General features: G+C 43.4%; 1 protein-coding gene across 8 annotated transcripts in view; it reads left to right on the forward strand.

The window, feature by feature from the left end:
• Positions 1 to 20,750, forward strand: part of TRIM2 (tripartite motif containing 2) — a 162,678-nt gene that overhangs the window by 128,898 nt on the left and 13,030 nt on the right. For all 8 annotated transcript variants that reach the window (XM_027597796.2, XM_027597799.2, XM_027597792.2 and 5 more), the window contains 3 exons: positions 402 to 1,125; positions 14,766 to 14,869; positions 15,093 to 15,260. In XM_027597796.2, coding sequence (XP_027453597.1) covers positions 402 to 1,125; positions 14,766 to 14,869; positions 15,093 to 15,260 — 996 coding nt within the window. The remainder of the gene's footprint in view (positions 1 to 401; positions 1,126 to 14,765; positions 14,870 to 15,092; positions 15,261 to 20,750) is intronic.

Raw genomic sequence — 20,750 nt, forward strand, 5'->3', positions numbered from 1 at the left:
CAGGGGAATTTGGGACGTTATGGAGAGATACTGAATAATGAGTGTTTCAGATGCCGGGCATAGCATTTTGTTTTCCAGACTCTTGGTGGTGACGTTTCTGCTCGCCCCATCAAAAACACCTGACCCAAGAAAAATGCGTGTGGGACAGTGTGGGAGAGGCGGAAGGGAAAGAGGAGGTACCGGGAGTGCAATTCAGAAGCATGCCTTAGAAGCGGGTTCGCTGGGCCGAATTAAATACCACCTGCAGAGAGCCAACAGTGTGGGCAGGTGCAGGACCCGGTTGTGGCTCGCGGAGGGCAGTGCCCCCGCGCGCCGGTGCGCAACGTCCAATGGGCTGGGCTCGTGCGCCGCAGCAAGTGCTCACCCGACCTCCCCCCCCCCCCCCCCCCCGCCCCGCGCAGGTCCTTCAGTCGCAGCTGGATACTCTGCTCGAGGGGCAGGAGAGTATTAAGAGCTGCAGCAACTTCACGGCGCAGGCCCTCAACCATGGCACGGAGACGGAGGTGCTGCTGGTGAAGAAGCAGATGAGCGAGAAGCTGAACGAACTGGCCGACCAGGATTTCCCGCTGCACCCGCGTGAAAACGATCAGCTGGATTTTATCGTGGAGACCGAAGGGCTCAAGAAGTCCATCCACAACCTCGGGACGATTTTAACCACCAACGCCGTCGCCTCCGAGACGGTGGCCACTGGCGAGGGGCTGCGGCAGACCATCATCGGGCAGCCCATGTCCGTTACCATAACGACCAAGGACAAAGACGGCGAGCTGTGCAAGACGGGCAACGCCTACATCACCGCCGAGCTGAGCACGCCCGACGGCAGCGTGGCGGATGGAGAAATCCTCGACAACAAAAACGGCACCTATGAGTTTTTGTACACTGTCCAGAAGGAAGGGGACTTTACCCTCTCTCTGCGACTCTATGACCAGCACATCCGAGGCAGCCCGTTCAAGCTGAAAGTGATCCGGTCGGCCGACGTGTCTCCCACCACCGAGGGCGTGAAGAGGCGCGTGAAATCCCCTGGAAGCGGCCATGTAAAGCAGAAAGCGGTGAAGAGACCCGCCAGCATGTACAGCACTGGGAAACGAAAAGAGAATCCCATCGAAGACGATTTGATCTTTCGAGTGGGTAAGGAGAAAGCGCCGCCGCGCCGGATTGTCTGAGCGTTGCTTTGGTTAAGGGGCAACGGGGAAAGGGTTGTTGCAAATGGGAACCGCGCGGGTCGGGACTTGTACCCTGAAGGTGCTGGGAGACACTGGTGTGTTTTATTAGGTAAGTTTATGCAGTCTCTTCCGGAGATTTTAGGATTTATTTCCCCCTTTTCCGCCCGCCTTCTCCCTCCCTCCTCATCCTTCTTCCTCTTCCTCCCGCTTACACTCCCTCCCTTCCCCTTCTCGCGTTAGCCTTTCTCCCTCTGTCCTCCTCCTTCCCCCCAAGTCCTCCCCACCCGTGCCCCCTTCCCCTCCCCAGTTCTCCAATTTACCCCTCTCTGCCCTCCTCTCCTTCGCCCCAGCCCTCCCCCCTCCTTCCCTCCCCCGTCTCCTCCTGCTCTGCCCTCTCCTCCTCTCCCCCCTCCTCCTTTGTAACGCAAGTGCTGCATATTCACTATAGAAAATTAGAAACCGAAAATAAGCAAAAAGAGACATAGAAAAAAATCACAGCACTCACAATCCGGAAATTTTAAGGACATGTCGGCCATCTCACCGCCCCCCACCGCCCCACCTCCCGCCATGGGAATGTCTTTAAGAGTAACTCAAGGCAAAGCGATCGTTGTATCAGATCACTCCATTGTTTCTCTGAAATCAGTCAGCTCCAGCTGCACTGTGGGTTGAGGGGCTGATGCCTCCCTGTCATTGCTTCTGCACGGCGAGGGCTGGAGCTGGGGGACACCGAGCAGTGCAAGTCGTGGTCACTTCCAGGTGTGTGTAGCTGGAGAGCAGCCCCAAAGAGGGGAGGGTGGGTGGAAATCCGGAGAATGGAATGGGGTTGGGGTGGAAACAAGACGCGGAGCCAAATAGATTGGAGAATGCAAGTCTCAAATTCCCTTGTCTGCTTTATTACCTCTGATTCTTTTTTCTGATTTTTTAAACTGTTTATTCTCTCAGTAGAAAGCAAACTAAATGTAAATATCAAAGGACTTTGTCATTCTTAAGAAAAAAGCCTGCATTTTAGTTAATGTTTTCAAAAGTAGCTTTAGCCTGCTTATCTTTCTGCCTCTTCTTAAGTCCTGTGTTGCAGCATCTCTGAAAGGGCACTGCACGGAGTCTGGGGTTCAAATAGATTGGGGAGACTTTAGCCTCAGTGAAGGAAACGGACTTTTTTTTTTAAGATTTTTTATTTATTTATCTGACAAAGAGAGACACAGCGAGAGAGGGAACACAAGCAGGGGGAGGGGGAGAGGGAGAAGCAGGCTTCCCGCTGAGCAGGGAGCCCCATGCGGGGCTTGATCCCAGGACCCTGGGATCATGACCTGAGCTGAAGGCAGACGCTTAACAGCTGAGCCACCCAGGGGCCCGACTTTTTTTTTTTTTTTTTTTAATCCCAGAACCTTTAGAATCTGCCAGTGTGCACTGTAAGTCTCCAAGGCAGGAGAGGGATAACAGGCAGCACTTCCACAAAGCCTTCCTGAGCCGAGAACTTTTTCCATGGCACATCTTGGGAGAGTAAGGCTCCTTGGAACCTTCTTGGGCAGCAGCTGCACTGTTAATACTTCAGGCTGCATCTTGTAAAGGCCACGATAGGATATGTAACTTGTCCGTTCACAGCCCGGAGGGCCTCCTGCATTCACTGGCCAAATGTGCCGCGTTTGTGCAGAAGCTGTAGATGTGCCTGCCAAAGCAGAATGGAGGAGCTGGGCGGGGGCAGGAGTGGGAGCCTCCCAGGTCTGCCGCTCCGGTTCTGCCACTTAACTTGAACTTCAGGCAGGTCTCTTAGCTTTTCTGAGCTCCAGTTTCCATGCCTATAAAATGAGAATACAAAAATATCTGCCTCTCAGAGCTGTCGTGAGTCTCAAGCTTAATGGCTGGTGTGTTGGAGGAGCTAAATGAAGAACTATTGGTTTTGCACATGCAATGAGGGTCCTTAGATTTTCCCTACTACCGTTTCTTCTAAAATTTTTTTACCTTCCTGCTCCCCACTGATCTCCTCCTGCATAGAGAACAAGCTCAGTGGGTCTCCTGCTCAACCCTTTCCCTCCGCCTGCTCCCCCACCTCCTGCCCCAGCCAAGTAATCCCAGTCTACTTCCAGGCAGTGCGCCAAGTGGAGAAAGGCAAAGATCTGGGTCTGAATTCTGATTCTCCTTAACAGCTGGGCAACTAGCTTACCTTTTCTGAACCCAGTGCTCAATTACTGGTAGCTGTTATTTTCCTATTGTTATTGATTTTAATCTCCACCATCACCACCTGTGATTCTCACCTGACATATCTCTTAGGGTGTTTTCTGCCCCCAGTAGTGATTTTGAATCCCCAGCTCCCACCAGAGAAGGGGGTGTACTCTTCTTCCCTCCTACCCTTTGAGAATTCACTGGTGATTTGCTGGCACTGGTGGAAAGGTGTTTACATGTTTAAACGTCTATAAAGAGCTTAGAAGAGTGCCTGGCATATGACACTGTGTCTGAGTTTATTCATGAAGTAAAGATGCTGTCTTAATCTGCTAGGGCTGCCGTAACAAAATACCATAGACTGGATGGCTTAAACAAAGGACATTTATTTTCTCACAATTCTGGAGGCTGAAAAGTCCAAGATCAAGGTGGTGCTAGATTTGGTTTCCTATGAGGCCTCTCTCCTGGTCTTCTAGATGGTGGTCTTCTTGCTGCTTTGTCCTTATATGGTTGTCCCTCTGTGCATACATAACCCCTGGTGTTTTTTTCTCTTCTTGTAAGAAGAGATTAGGGCCTCACCCTAATGGCCTTATTTTAACTTAATCACTTCTTTTAAGACCTTCTCTCCAAATGCAGTTAGGTATATTCTGAGGTGCTAGAGGTTGGGACTTCAACATATGAATTTTGGGGGTTCAGTCCATAACAGATCCTAAGCACCTCAGATACGTAGGGCCAGAAAGGAAGGTAGGTCGTTCAGCCCTATTTCTCTTTAACTTTATGTTTTAACCCAGAGCTAGCCAAAAGACACCACTCGCTATGCAATAATTTGGCTCAGAAAGCATTTCTAGAGCACCTAGTACCTGCGAGGCACTGGGCCAGGTGATGGGAATGTAGAGATGAAAGAAATGAGATATCCTCCCTCAAGGAGGTTACAGTTTGGGTGACAGATGGATAACCGCCTGACTTTAATGGGGTGACTAAATGGGGTGTCTGTCCATCAGATGCGCAGGTGCTGAAAGAATTCACCTGAGGCAGAACCAAGGAGATCAAAGTTTATTGAATACACCACGAGGGAGTGGTGGGCGGGACAGCGGAGGAGAGACTGAGGCAGTGGGTGAGGGGGTTGTTTTTAAAGAGGAAATCTGAGGAGGTATAGGGATGTAGGAACTCTTCCCATTTAGGAAACGGTGCCGAGTTGGAAGTCGCCCATTGGTTAGTTAGGGCCTATGGCTATTTTGAGGTGGGGCGTCTGAGGGGGCCTGTCTGTAGTCAGCCAGGTGCTCACTGTGGCCCTTTCTGCCTTCCGTCACTCAAATCTGTTTGCCTCAAAGCGGCCTCTTCGTTTAATACCATGGGTTAGGGGATGGGAAGCTGTAGAAATGAGAAAGAATTTAAAGCAGGACATGAACAATGAGGAGGACTTCTCTGGGTTGACAGGTGCAAGCAGCATTCCAGGTCGAAGGACCGATGCAAGGCAGAAAGGCCAGGTAAAGAGGAGTGAACATGCGTGAGGTTTGCGAGCAACACGTCCTGTGAGAAGATGCAGGGAGCGAAGGTCAGAGGAATGGAAGGTGGGGAAGGCTCTGGCTGGAGGTGAGCCTGCACAAATCAGTGTCGGAGCCCACTGCTCCCCGAACGCCCTCCGGGCTTCCACACCAGGCACCTGATCTCTGGATTCCCCAGTTTTATCTTTCCCCCAAGTCCCACCTTCTCCTTTGGAGTCCACTGTGATTATTACTATTTATGCACGGGCCTTATTTCCCAATAAGATTACAAATGGCTTGAGGTCAAAGTTGATGTCCTTAATCATTTATACTCCCCAACAGTACCCCAAAGAATACTTGGCATAAGTACTTTGTTCATTTGAGTAGGATCCAGTTGTGACCTACTGCATGAGTTAACTTCCCTCTCACCACTGTCAGGCCCCAGTGTTGAGGTCCAAGGACACACAGACCAGACAACAGGAACTAAGCTCAAGGCCAGGGAGTCACATGTATTCCTGTGCCTGGAACTATGCTAGGCAATGTCAGGCAAGCAGTGCTGGCCTTCTAAGAACTTGTCTTCTCAAGGTCTATACTGTAGGCTATAGCAGGTAGAGTTTATATTAATAATTAGAAGAGTTCAACTTTTATTTTACAGTTATAACTTTATTTTTTATTTTTTACTTTTTAAGATTTTATTCATTTATTTGTCAGAGCGCGCACAAGCAGAGGGAGTGGCGGGCAGACAGAGAAACAGACTCCCTGCTGAGCAAGGAGCGCAACGCAGGACTCCATCCCAGGGCCCCGGGATCATGACCTGAACTGAAGGCAGATGCTTAACCGACTGAGCCACCCAGGCATCCCTATACCTTTGTTTTAGAACTTTAAGTTTCTCTGTACAATTCGGCTTTTAGATGCATAATAATAGAACATGCACAGTTTGGGGCACTTGGGTGGCTCAGTCGGTTAAGCATACAGCCTATGACTCTTGACTTCGGCTGAGGTCAAGATCTCAGGGTCAAGGAATGGAGCCCTGCTTTGGGCTCCACACTCAGCTGGGAGTCTGCCTCTCTCCCTCTCCCTCTCCCTCTGCCCTTCCCTCCACTCATGCTCTCTCTTTTTCAAATAAATCTTTAAAAAATAAGATAAAATACGGCTTTAAAATGTTATTTAAAAAAGACATGCACAATTTGAGCAGTCCCTTTGTGCGTGTGTTGAAGCCTGCTGCATGTAATCCAAAATTCAATGAAATTCAGCTACACACCTGGCAGGGTAACCATGGTTCTGCTGTTCCCTCAACTGGTCTCATACATACTGAGCGTCTCAAGGCACTGAATTTGTGCTTAAAGATACGTAGTTTTCATAATACATGTATGAGGGTTCATTCAACAACCATAAATAACGTGTTGATTCTGTGTATTCATGAAAGTGAATCCTCACTTTCTGGGTGACATAAGGGATTTTCAGGGCTATATTTGACTCCCATTTTCACCTTCCTACCAATTATCCAGCCCCCAAGTTAGATGGAACTCTGCTGTTGAGCCCTTACTATGTGCCAGATACTTGGCTAGGTCATAGTATAAAGAAGGATGAGATTCTGACTCTGACTTAAAGGAGGTGACCATCCAAAGGAGACAGATGTGTACCAAATGTACCTTCAGTTTGAATCAAGACACAGAAGTTGGGGTGGCGGGGAGTCATGGAAGGTTCCCAGAGATAGCCTCTAAACCTAAGCTGGCTTTTTTTTTTTAAGATTTTATTTATTTATTTGAGAGAGAGAGAATGAGAGATAGCACGAGAGGGAAGCGGGTCAGAGGGAGAAGCAGACTCCCTGCTGAGCAGGGAGCCCGATGTGGGACTCGATCCCGGGACTCCAGGATCATGACCTGAGCCGAAGGCAATCGCTTAACCAACTGAGCCACCCAGGCGCCCCCTAAGCTGGCTTTGAAAGAGTATCAGATGGAAGGGAAGAAAGGATGTTTTAGATGAAGGGAGAGCAGGTTCAAAGGCATGAAGGTGAAAAACTGAGTGGTTCCAGGAACCGTAAATGATGCCATCATCTTGGAGCGGCAAATGAAATAGAAGCGAGAAAAGGTTACGTTTCCTTGACAAGGAGCTTGGACTTTGTTCTCTGTGTTTCTCAGTCTCTGGGCAGGCCCAGGGATCTGCATTCTGTAAGCCTCAGCCATGCTTATGCTCACTGAAGTTTGAGACCCATAGCTGTGTGGGTGATGGGGAGGCCCTGAACCGTGTGATGTAGTGTGGTGGCTTACTAAGTAAGCTGTTCATTTCCAGAGAGCCTGGAGGCACTCTAGGGCATCTACTCTGAAGTCTCTCCCAGGAAGCAGTAGTCCGCATGAGCTAATACAAGGGCCAGGATTCAGAGTGTTGCGATGCAGTGGAGAGGAAATGGCAGATTTATAAATGCTCAGGAAGGAGAGGGCAGGGCTTCGTGACCAAACTGAATTCTCGGTGTTTGACTCGCGTGCTATGGGGACGTGAGCCGGTAGAGTGAGTGATGTGAGTGGTTAGGACTGTGCTCTCTGAAGCTGGACCGCCCTGGGTCCTGGCCCCAGCACTGCTACTTTCTCATCTGTGCGGTCCTGGCTAAGTTTCTTCTCTTTGTGCCTCAGTTTCCTCCATAAAATGGGCAGGAGAAGAACCTGCCTCCTAGGGGGTTGTGATGATTAAGTGAATTAATATCCTAAAGAGCTTAGAATAATGCCTGGTACTGAATGATGCCCAGTCCACTTTAGGGAGGCAAAGGAGGTAATACTAATTCGCATTTTATTCATAGTTGTGCTATAGAAGTAAGAGTTAACCTAAGTAGTGGAGAACTGAAAAGACTGACTGCCTCATTTAAATCCCAGCCCACTATTTATTAGCTATATGATTAGGGGGGAATTATTTAACTTTCTGTGCCTCAGTTCCTTTATCTGTAAAATGGGGATGGTATTAACATGTACTTGATCTGGTGAGGATTAAAATAATATATGTAAGATGTATTCAAAGAGTACAGGACATAGTAAGGACTTAGTAAACGTTGGCTGTTGTTACTATCCTTATCAACCCAGGTAAGGACAGTCAGGGGAAGGGGGGTATATTTCAGTTTTGATCAACCAGGCTGAAGTGTACCATAGGCAGTTTAGAGTGTAGGTTTGGAGCTCAGCAAAGAAGTCAGGGCTAGAGATCCATTTGGGAGTGACAAGTATAGAAAAGTTACTTTAAATCATGAGCTGCAGTGTGGTTCAGGTAGGAAAAGATGGGGAACGGAAGCAGAAGGAAGGACTAAGCATTCTCTGAGCCAGGCTTTGTGCAGTCCATTTCTATATGGCATCTGACTTAAAATTCTCGGTAGGGATAACACACTTCCGGTTCCTAATGCCCGCACAGCGCAGTATACCTACCACAACATAATACGTGGCACATGCCGACGTGCACACCACCTCCTAACTCTGTGCTCCATGACATAACGTTAGCAAGCTGGAAATCAGCTGTGAGGGGAGCATTTACACTACAGAAGCGGGCAAAGGCTACAAATCAGAGCTCCTCCCACAGCTCCTGCCCCTCAAGGGCCAAATTACCAGGACATATAATTATCCCTACCCCTGAAGGAATGGGGGCTCCGAGAGCTGGGGCAGGACCCGAGCCATCTGTGCTCTGATGTCCCTGCCTTTCTAATTGCACAATGATTCCTCTTCATCTTAAATGTCTTAACTACTGTGGTTTCCCAAAGTTGAGATATTTGCTACCTCCCACGCCTGAAAACTTAATTATATGCCCACTGTGAATGAGTTATTGTGTTAACTCTGATACTGTGCTGGAAAACCATCCTGAATGAGTTTAGGGAGGTAGCTTAGAGCATCTGTTGATGAAACACGGGTATTATTTTTCCCTGCACTCTTAGAGTTTGCTGACTAGAAGCCATGAGCTGGTTTTGTCAGCTACCAAAGAAAGTCCTTAAATAAAGGGGAAGCCAGAAGATGTGGGAGGGAGTGAAAGAATCACAGTTGAATTGTTTCAAATTATGTAATTCATACACCATACCTTAATGTGTCGGTGAGAAGAATTGAATGAAACACTCCTTTGTACTCTAGAGCAGTGTGCTTTCTTATAATGTAAAAGGGATGTATAAAATCACTTAGCAGAAGTTCAGAGGCTTTATAGGAAGATAGGATATTTTATGCTTCTTTTCTCCTGCCTCACCTCTGCAAACCACCACCTTCCCACCCTAAAATCTCTGAGGAGAGGGATCATGCTAACGTGGCATCTTATAGTTCATCTTATATGGTTCTTATAGGAACCCTGGCACACCCCTTTGAGAATCTCATCCTCAGGAACTCTTCGTGCACTTCAATGGGGAAAGATGTCACTAATATTTCCTGAGTGCTAGGCACCGTGCGGGGTTATGGGGTGCAACAGCAAACAGGACAGATGTTGCCTCTGCCCTCGGAGAACTCACCGTTTAGTGAGAGATAGGTAAATAGTTAAAATGCCATGTGGTAAGGAATGGAGTTCCTAAGGGTTTTAGAGAGCAAGCGGGATCCATATGAGTCCAAAGGTAATTATCTTCACCTCAGAAACTTGGTATTTTAAAGTCTAATTAGAAAGAAGCTGGGCGCCTGGGGGGCTCAGTTGGTTAAGCGACTGACTCTTGGCTTCAGCTCACGTTATGATCTCAGGGTCCTGAGATCAAGCCCTGCGTAGGATTCTGCGCTCAGCAGGGAGTCTGCTTAAGATTCTCCCTTTCCCTCTGACCCTCCCCACCCCACTGGCTCTCTCTGTCTCTCTGTCACTCTCTCTCTAAAATAAATAAATCTTAAAAAAAAAAAAGAAAGCAAGCAGGGGAGATGCCTCACTGGCTCAGGCAGTAAAGCATATAAGTCTTGAACTTGGGGTCATGAGTTCGAGCCCCATGTTGGGTGTAGAGATTCCCTAAAATTAGAAAAAGAAGGAAAGTGTGTATTAGAAAAAATACTATGTAAGAGAGCAGGAGAACTGGGTTTTCTTTTCTCTGGCTTTACTACTTTTGTGATGTGTCTAGCTTCATTTTCTCATATATGAAATGGAACAGTAATATTTATCCTGCTAACTCATGGGGTTGTTACAGGGAGAGCATGAGAGGATATATTATGAAAATGCTGTAAATATTACTAAACATTTCATTTTTCCATGATGTAATGTGGGGTATAGTTTACTCAGTCATTAATAATTCATCCGGGCACTCACTCATTCGACAAACATTTGTTAAGCACCTACTTGTTTGAAGATTCTTTGTTAGACCCAGTTTTTTGCTTGATTTCATCCTCTTGCATTATCCCATTTAAAGTATCTGGATTTGCTTAGTGTTAATTCTCCTATTAAGTTGGGGGCGGGATCTGCAGTTCTTGATCCCCTATTTCAGCCCAGGGGCTTACCTTCTGTGATCTTCCTGGGGACATGGGTGGAGGTGGCCAGGAGGAGCGTGGATGAGAAGCCATTGGCTTAAATATTCATTTTATGCTTCATTGGCTAGTTTCACATCTGGGGAAAACCGGTTTAATTATCTTCTGGAATTGTTGCCAAATTGTTTATAATTACTTTTAAGACTGGTGTTACTCATTTTACTATCCAAAACATAACCACCAAATGAAATCTTGTACATCAAAGTAGTCAGGAAAAGATTTTATAAGTACTATGTATGTTTGTGTTACATTTATATTCATTACAAAAGAACTAGTTTTCATTATATAGTAGAATACTTTGGAGGGGAGACTTTTCTGTAGTCTAAATAGAATATACTAAAAATCTTGAAGAATAAAGCATGATCCCAAATTATTTCTAACTTCTGGAATTTATTTTATTTTGGTCCCAAGATACTTTATAAACACCTGGATTGTGGGCATTTCAGCACAATGATAATATGCTATAGATCCGTGTTATTACTCACCATCAAGATTTTTGTAGTTTAACTGCTAGTGAAGATAGCATTAGCTGTCCCTCAGGAATATGCTGGTAGTTTCGTTTGATCTTCAGAAATAACGCTGTGATCCTGCTATGCTTAAAAACTGAAATAGATTTAAAAAAAAATGATGACCAATAATTTCTGACAAGTTGAAAGATACTCTTAAGAATCAGAAGGTATTATCTGTTATGCCAACCCAGCTATTTGAATACTAAGCCATGTGGCTTAAAGAAAAAGATTTTTAAAAACAAATATAAAATTAAAACAGCAGTGGCTGCTCCATCTAGCTGTTTCAAAAATGTATAGTCAAGGGGTGTCTGGGTGGCTCAGTTGGTTAAGTGTCTGCCTTTGGCTCAGGTCATGATCTCAGGGTCCTGGGATGGAGTCCCCAAGTTGGGCTCGCTGCTTTTCCCTCTCCCTCTGCCCCTTGCCTCTGCTCGTGCTTTCTCTCTCTCTCTCAAATAATTAAATAAAATCTTTATATATACATATATATATATGCACACACGCACACAAACTGGACAAACTGGACTGTTCTTCCAACCCTGTGATTTTATTTATATGTGGGGCAACAGACTCAAGCTCTAGTTAACTTGAGACTGAGAATAAGAGCTGGGCCAACACATGGCTCTGGAGCTTAGTAGAGGCTGTAGAATCTCTTTCCAACAGTGTGGTCTTTGGCAAAAAAGTTCCATTGCTCTCGTGACCCAGTATTGGTAGGCAATGAGCATCTCTGTTCATTTCACACTGGGCATAGTCTTCCTTCTCCTTGTTCCAAATGGTATTGACACGGAGCCCAGAGAAATGTCTTCCCAAGTTTCACCTACACTCAGAAATGTGTGTTCATTTCTGCAAAGAAAAAAGTGTTAGTATTTTTTGTTCATGTACGTTCTCTCCTTCAACATTTTCACAAGGAAAATTAAATCTTTTTGACTAAGGCACCCCTTAGCTTCTACTAAAGTTCTATTCTCCCCATAATTTTTCCTTTCCTTTCAAACATCAACCTGCTGCCTGCAGAGCCTTCTCTGAGTAGAACAGGCTTTGTCTTGAGCAGGCTGGACAAATCGTTAGATAAAAGAGGGCAGCAGACTGGTTTCTGGCCCTGCCTGGACAGCGCCAGGGTCCATCTACCCTGTTCAGGTCTTTCTTACTCCGCTCCCCATTTTCAGTGTTTCTTTCCCCTCCCTGTGTGTCCTCCAAGCCAGGGGTGCACTTCCAATTTTATATAAAGAAGGACCTAGAAGAAGAAGAAGATAGCAGGAGGGGAAGAATGGAGGGGAGTAAATCGGAGGGGGAGACAAACCATGAGAGACGATGCGCTCTGAAAATCAAACTGAGGGTTCTAGAGGGGAAGGGGTAGGGGGATGGGCTCGCCTGGTGATGGGTATTAAAGAGGGCATGTACTAAATTGAGCACTGGGTGTTATATGCAAACAATGAATCATGGAACACTATGTCAAAAACTAATGATGTAATGTATGGTGATTAACATAACAATAAAAAATTTAATGGGGAAAAAAAAAAGAAGGACCTAGAACAGCCTGGGGTTTCTTTATAGAGCCACTTCTTTTGTTTATGTTCCAGTCTCATTTGCAGCACTTGCTTTGTTATTATGTTTCTTTACTTGGTCCTTAGTTCCTCCTCTGGCTCATAACTTCCATGTTTTTATCAAATGTTCCTGAAAAATTAAGTTTTACTCTTGAGAAACTCTGGCCTTGCCCCCCACTACCTTTTAAAAAGTTTGTATACGGGACGCCTGGGTGGCTCAGTCAGTTTAAACATCTGCCTTAGGCTCAGGTCATGATCTCGGGGTCCTGGGATGAGTCAGGCATCAGGCTCCCTGCTTAGCAGGAAGCCTGCTTCTCCCTCTGCTTGCCACTCCCCCTGCTTGTGCATGCGCTCTCTCTCTTTCTTGGACAAATAAATAAAACCTTTTTAAAAAATTATGTATAAACTGAGGATTTTATTTTTTTAAAGATTTTATTTATCTGTGTGAGAGAGAGAGCACAAACGGGGAAGAGAGGCAGAGGGAGAGGGAGAAGCGGACTCCCCACTAAGCAGGGAGCCCGATGCAGGGCTCCATCCCGGGACCCTGGGATCATGACCTGAGCTGAAGGCAGATGCTTAACCGACTCAGCCACCCAGGCGCCCCTAAACTGAGCATTTTAGAAGAATAGTTTCTTTTCCTGGTCCTTCAGTTTTTGCTGTACCTGTTAACCAGCCGCTATTCAGACATCAGCAGGAATGCCCCAAAGCTAATACCATGTTGGCACATACCTCCATCAAGAGTTAAACACCCCTTCCCCCTGCCACCAACAGATACAACACGTCATTTTAAGAGAGCATTAGCTGATATCATAAACATGCTTACTGTAGGGATTCTATGCAGATCAAGTATAAAAGATCATCTCTTCTGATATATTTGAAATAAAATAGAACCCTTTCTTCCACAAGGTGGAAGATGTTCTTTTGAGAATCTGGATCTCAAATTTTTCTTTTGTGTTAATAAGAGTAGATGAGATATAGAGGTGGTGAGTTGGAGTCCAGGATGTCAGTAAAACAACTAACTGCTATGTGGGTTGGGTTGAAGCCAGTAACCAAAGGGTTAACGGGACTAATCCAAGCTAGAGACTTGCATAGCTGCAACTTTTTACCCAGACCTTGTTTGTTTGCCTTTAATTTTCCTTGCCTCTCCTCCTTCCGGGAGGCAGATTTGACGCTTGTCCTCCCGTGCCCTCCTGGGGCTGCCTCTAGAATAAGCCCTTTGCTGGCAGCATACTCCATGTCTCGAAGTCACTGTCTAAGCTCTGCATTAGGCAGATGAACTTGGGTTCGGTTACATGGTGAGAACCAGGTGGTCCGAGTAAGATGTTTCTGCCCAGTAGTTCTGCTGTTAAGTTTATTCCAAGTTGAACTCCATTGCCAGTTTCACTTCCTAAACCCACAAATCAGTTTCAGAAGAGTCTGACCTTTTGTGAGCAGTGTAAGCCCGCGTCTGACACTGGCCACCATCAGTGTGCCATCGTCTGGGGCGCCTACAGCACCGCATTCACGTCTAAAACCAAAAGATCAGCTTGCCCTTTGGAGTAGGATAAAAAAATGAAAGGAGAGGATGAAATGAAATGATAAAAGTGCCAAAAAAACTGAGACATAGCTTTCTCTTTCTAATTGTGAAAATTTAAACCTCCTTCCTGGTCATTTCTGAGCAAAGTTCAGTCTGTTTCCATCCCTTAATATTTACGTGGTCCTGTTGAAATAAGTTACAAACACTTGTTCTGAAACAAAAGAAGACATCTGTGAACCCATAGACGCCTTGGCTTTTTTTTTTTTTCCCTCCTGCCTCATCTCTCATTAAAAAGCCTAGTATGGATGAGAATATTATTGGATTAATTAATTTTCCTTTGCCTTTTGTATTTATCTAATCCAGAAGGTGCTCTGTCAGGATATCTTCTATGTTTTCAAGAAGAATATACCATGTATGAGATAGTGAGTCTTTGAAAATAATGCATAAGTAAATCAGTACATGAAAATCAGCCTGCTAGTTTTATAACATCTGAGGCCCTGTGGTTTGTTAAATGTACTGAAAGCTTCTTCTTAGGAGCTCCTTCAAGTCAGGTTTCTTCCAAGAGCTGCTGAGGGAGAGGGTGGGATTTCAGCAAACTGAAATAAGGCCCTCTCCTGTTGTATATCCTCGATTGTAGTATTAGGGTTTTTATTGTTTCTTTGTGAAATCTAAACATATTTTAATATGATTATTAATATAATAATAAAATAATATGCAGTTACAGCTTAAGACAAGATTGTATTTGCCAAAAAAAGTGATTTTTACAAAAACTTCATTGGTCTGGAAGAGAAATTTAGGAGCCTATGGATTAGGTCATGGTGGGAAAGGTTCTCTTTTTTTAAGTATAATTTAAAAAAACATTCTCAGGTTACCTGTGGAAGCCTGACTAATTCTCTTGAAGAGACTGAGAGATCTAATTCTCTATTGCTTAATTGCTGTGGTTTTATAATTTGTTTCTAGGGACCAAAGGAAGAAATAAAGGAGAATTTACAAATCTTCAAGGGGTAGCTGCGTCTACAAGTGGAAAGATATTAATTGCAGATAGCAACAACCAGTGTGTACAGGTATCGCCCCTATTTATATACCTTTATATGCATATTTTCCTACTTAAGACTTAAGATCCACGGTACAAGGACAGAAAGGGAAGCTTACAGTGTGTATAGGCTTTTCTTCAAATGGGGTTTGCATGTTCTGACCTGCAGTACATATGACGCATGTTCTTGACTGTTTCTTCCTCCCTGATTTCTGTGCTGGTTCGCATTCCAAGGAATGTCATTTGTTTTGCAGATATTTTCCAATGACGGCCAGTTCAAAAGTCGGTTTGGCATACGAGGGCGCTCTCCCGGGCAGCTGCAGCGACCCACCGGAGTGGCTGTGCATCCCAGTGGGGACATAATCATTGCAGACTATGATAATAAATGGGTTAGCATTTTCTCTTCTGATGGCAAGTTTAAGGTAAGATTAAGCTACCAATGGGCTGCTAAATAGTGGAGAGAAGAAATAGGAAATATAAGATGAACTTCGACAAGTTTTCATATACAAAGACATGCTGACGTTGTTACCTCTAACTTTTATGGAGAGGAACAGTGATACTGTCACAGATCTTATATAGAGGAAAGAGCGGCTTCATTTTATAAAGCAATTAGGTTGCTCCATCGCTTTCTATTTACATATTATCAGATTTACCTAAATTCAATGAAGAACAACCGTTAGAAAAGGGTACTGAAGAGGCAATTGATCCCGCCCAAATTAACCTACGGATTGTCATGCATGAAGTACCTTCTACTTTCTCCGGCCCTGTGATAGATGATGATATGGGAGAAACAGAATTGTAAGACACGGTTTCTATCTTTGAAAAACATACAAGCCCCTTGAGGAAAAATGACACCAGAATGACACAAAACAGTTTGTGTCCGCCTCGAATCAGTCATACGTTGTTCCATGCAATCTGAAAACCTAGTGTTAAAATGTGTAAATAGGAACTGGGAGGACAAGAAAATGGCAACTGGCAGCACAGAGAAAAGGTGAGCTGAGTTGCCCTTTGGGGGATCCCATCATTTGACATATTTGATGTTGTCCCCAGCGCCCTCTTGTTTCTTCAGCAAGTTGCTGACGAGTAGAGAGCCCTCTGGTGTTACCAGAAATCTCTCTTCTAAGGTGTCATTAAAGAATAGTATCGTGCAGCCCGTTTTCTGCATTTGTTCACAAGAAGATTATGAGACACTTTGTCAAAGGTGTTTTTGAAGGCCATAAGCACTGTGCCTTCTGCATCGTCCTGTCCAGCCTGCCAGAGGCTTCTCTTTCAGGTGACAACATGAACTTTTACTCAGACAGATCAACCCTTGGAAATCCCAAGTCTGCAATTTACTAACTACTGATAGAAGTTCCTTGAGCCTCGGTAGTCTCCTATGTCAAATTTGGATTTAAAAAAATCCATTTTGTAGGATTTGGGTAAGGATTACAGGAGATTTATTTCTGGGTTTTATATGTGCCTTGTATGAAATAGGCATCTCAGAAATGTTCTTTTCCACTGCTTCCAGTAACCCTGTCCAAAAAATGAAGTCTGTGTGATCACCTGTGATTTAGACTTCATGACACACCAGCACCTGGTCAGAGCTTCCTTTTCCAAATGTTCAGAGATGAGGCTCTTCATAATTTTTTTGGAATCCTGAAGATTACACAAAGTTCACTCAGTAGTTTCTTATTGGAGGAATTTATATTTTACTTCTTAAAGTGTTTGGATCACTATAGTCACCCCCTCATTTTTGTTAAAACAAGTTACTTCCATAATTATTAACCCTCAGATGGGAGCCTCTGTTTTGCGTGGGGCAGCATCTTCTCAATCTAGGAGAATAAAAAGTTGTTTTAAATTCCACCGTATTACACACAGCTCTTCAGTTGCCCTTGAGATTTTTTGTTCCACTAGAAATTTGATGACTCCATACGATGGCCATGTACACAGAAAGGTCTTTTGCCTTTCTAGATTTCTAGCTTCCTCCCCTTCTTTTGTGTTTTTGTAATTGTATTTTTAGTAAGACATACCCAAATACAACTTTAACATGAACAGAAGGAAAACTCTTCAGTGACCTCTTGAAAATATCCACCTAATTTGGAGATAACCCATTTCCTCTTGTTACATACCCTAGCTAAAACATGACCTGTCTCTAACTTCGTAAACGAATGCTAAAATAAGTATAAAAGCAGGAGTTCTTTTTTATATCTAATATACTGAAGTATTTTATATCGAATGTATTAAAACATTTTGAAGCTGGGGTTTTATATCTAGGAGAGAAGGGCTTCCTGAATTATGCATTTTTCATTCAGTGAGTTCAATATTCTGTATGTAATAGACGCTCTTCCTGGAAGATCCAGATCCTCATGGTTGGAATACTACTGGTAGTAATTGGAATAAACAAGAACACTCATGCCCTCTAGAGGACTGGGGTGATGGATATGGTATAGTTTCAGCATACCCTTTTGTTTTCAATAGGCATTGATCAGGAGGTAAAAGGATAGCAAGTAAAAATGTTTTAATACTGGAATGGGATCTCATCCAACTGACCATATGCATGACCATTTACTGAGAGATACTTACTTTCTTTTCAGTGGGATTCAATAAAACTAAACATGTGCTCAGAAAGATAAACCTTTAACACACAGGTGGATTCTTTGTATTTGTTCCTAGTTAATTCTAGAGATATAACAGCTTATTCCCTTTTCTTTCTTTTACTCACCAAATTCTTAGCCCTTATTTTCATTCCTCTCTGCTTCTGATTTTTTCCTTGCCATCTTTTCTGTTGACTTATATCTTCCAGCCTGTCTAGGAACCTTTTGTGACCCCAGAATAGATACAGAGGCCCCAGGTCACCATATTCTAAAATATCTCATCTCTTCCTTCTTCAATTTAAGGATCTACTTGTTGAGTTAAATACTTTTATTTAAGTGTTCCAAAGCCAGGGTCTAAAATATCTCTGCTCACTATTCTGTTTAAGACAAGGGACACATTGTCAGGCCAAATGCAGTAACTCTTAATTTCACGTGGTAAAATCTAGTGCAGCTACACTGAGAGTGATGAAGGGAAAGTGGAAGGAAAAGAGGTTTGTGCTCAACATTTAAGGTTTTCTGTTTTGGTTTTTTTTTTAAGACCTGTTCTAGCTCTTTCTACAAGATGGAATGGCAACAATCTTTATTTTCTGTTTTCTACATAATTATCATCTGCTTTATATTATATGGCTGAGTCATTCTACAGTACAACTAGTGTTCATAATGTTAGGTAGTAGTAATATTTTTGCTGTAATAATCAGACGGTCCTCTCTTCTCTTTGATCTCTACTGACATATCTTCCATTATAACATGAAAGAAAGTATACAGTTTCTTTACAAGCCATTACGCTATAGCCTCTTTGACCTCTGGGCTAGATTACAAAGTCAGAATCAAATTTATACAACAGAAGATGAACCATGAGAGACGATGGACTCTGAAAAACAAACTGAGGGTTCTAGAGGGAGGGGGCTGGGGGGCTGGGTTAGCCTGGTGGTGGGTATTAAAGAGGGCACGTACTGAATGGAGCACTGGGTGTTATGCACAAACAATGAATCATGGAACACTACATCAAAAACTAATGATATAATGTATGGTGATTAACATAACAATAAAAAATTTAAAGGAAAAAAATTATACAACAGACTCCCTTGCAAGAATCCCATTGTTTCCTTCCTAAGTAAATGTGTCTCTTTGTACTAAAGACATCAAATCTGAATATCATCTATCAAATTACAAGAATCAAGGATCACACAGGATCTGAACCCCCACTATGAAAAAGTCCCTGTCCCTCTCTCCATACTCTTTCTGCACACATCTGCATGTCTCTGTTAGGAAAGATACTCCTGAGGGGCAGGTTATGACAGCAACTGAATGGATGGAGAGAAGGAGATGGTGTGCCATTTGCAGTGCTTGGTATGCTATCCTTCAGAATCTGCATGACCCAGGAGGTAAATACAATAGCTGACATTTTACAGATGAGAAACTGAGGTTCCAACTGGCAAAAGAGTAAATTTTGCTCTGAAATTTTGATCCTGGGTTTGAATGAATTGTAGTATCATAAAAGGAACTAGGAAATTGGGAGGTGCTAATTTGGGTTTTCTTTTTCTTTTTCTTTTTTAAATGGTGGAAATGAAGAGATGAATTTGGTTTAACACTGGTTGAGTTTAAGGTAATAACTTGTAAAATTGGCCAGGACTAAAGATATGGATTTGAGACTCTTACACACACAGGTGAAAGTTGATGCCATTGCATAAATGAGATCTTACAAGTGTAGAGAATTGCACTGTCCAATTTGGTAGCCACTAGTCACAGTGGATACTGAGTTCTTGAAATGGGACTAGTCTGAATTGAGATGTGCTATGCATGTGAAATACACACTGGATTTTAAAGACTTAGGAAAAAATGTAAAATATTTCATCAATGATTTTAATATTAATTGCATGCTGAAATGATAACTTTTAGATATGTTAGGTCAAATACAATATATGATTAACATAATTTTCCTTTTTTTCTTTGTTTTTTCGATGTTGGTAACTAGAAAAATCTTAATTACATACATGGCTCATGTTATATTTCTATCAGGCAGCGCTAATATAGAGAGAGAAAATAAGAGGACTAAAACAGAACCTATGGAAACGTAAATTTTTGGGGATTAAAATTTTTAATTTAAAAAGTAATACATCCAAACAGGTTTTTTTAAATAACTCCACAGATGAGCATAAAATGAAAAGAGTTTTTCCTGCCACCAGTAATATCACTGGCTTCTTACTTTCTCTTCCAGGAACATGTATACAGATATAAACACATTTAATTCAGTGGGCTCAGACTATACCCACTGTTCAGTACCTTGCTTTGTTTAATAATAGAGTTGAGAAGGCATTTATAAAAACACATAGAGAGCTACTCAACCCTCTGGGCCTCGGGGCCTGGGAGAGCACAGGCTCTTGCCTCCTCCCTCACTTAACCAGGCACTCAGCCTGGCAGCTCCCTCACCTTGGGGGCTCCTTCTCCTTCCTTGTCTATAGTGACCCATCGCATTAAGTTTTTGTTCTCTTTGCCTTCTGACATCACCTATTTGAATTCTCCCAAATCTACCAATCAAACCCTCAATACTAGGCACTTTTAAAAGGACCCAGGGACTGTATTTGTCTCTGTAATGTGACCGAGACATCCTCCAGGGTAGGGGCTGGTCTTACTTGTCTTCGTCTACTTAGTGCCTAGAATCATTAGCCACAGAGGTGGTGCTCCATTAGTGTTTGTAACATTAGTAAATAAATGGGTGAATGAGTAAAGTACTTCTTTATAATGGAGCTATAAAAGTAAGGATACACGACATGCATCTCCTAGCAAGCAGGCGTTTATATGTCTATTCAGAAAAATGAGTAAGACTTACAATGCATATGGTATGCGTTTGATAGAAATCGAATGCTTTTCTCCCATCTTAAAATACTGAAAACTGGAACTATTCAATTATCATGATTACCCTAAATAATGCTAGACTTTTCAAATCAATATATTCAGCAAATATTTATTGAGTCCCTGTTGGGCACCAAGAAGTACGCTAGGCTCCGAGTACACAGTCATGGATAAAACAGACATGATTCCTGCCTTCATGGAACTTAGCACTGGTGAAGTCCAAAGGGAGATGCTTGGCACTTTTGCTATTAATTATGATCCACAATAGTGACAATGATTACTTCCCTTTAACGACTGCTTGATATGGGCTATAGTCCACACTAAACACTTTATTGACATTGTTTTACTTAGTATGTATTTCCAAAAATGCCATTGGAAGTTACTGAAGTCTTTTTTTTTTTTTACATTTTTTAATATATAAGGAATCCAAAGCTTGAGGGAACCAAATGCATTTGTGCCATTCTAGGCGTGTCTGAAGCACGCGAC

This window comes from Zalophus californianus, chromosome 2 (genome assembly GCF_009762305.2).
Source record: "Zalophus californianus isolate mZalCal1 chromosome 2, mZalCal1.pri.v2, whole genome shotgun sequence".
Classification (NCBI taxonomy): Eukaryota; Metazoa; Chordata; class Mammalia; order Carnivora; family Otariidae; genus Zalophus; species Zalophus californianus.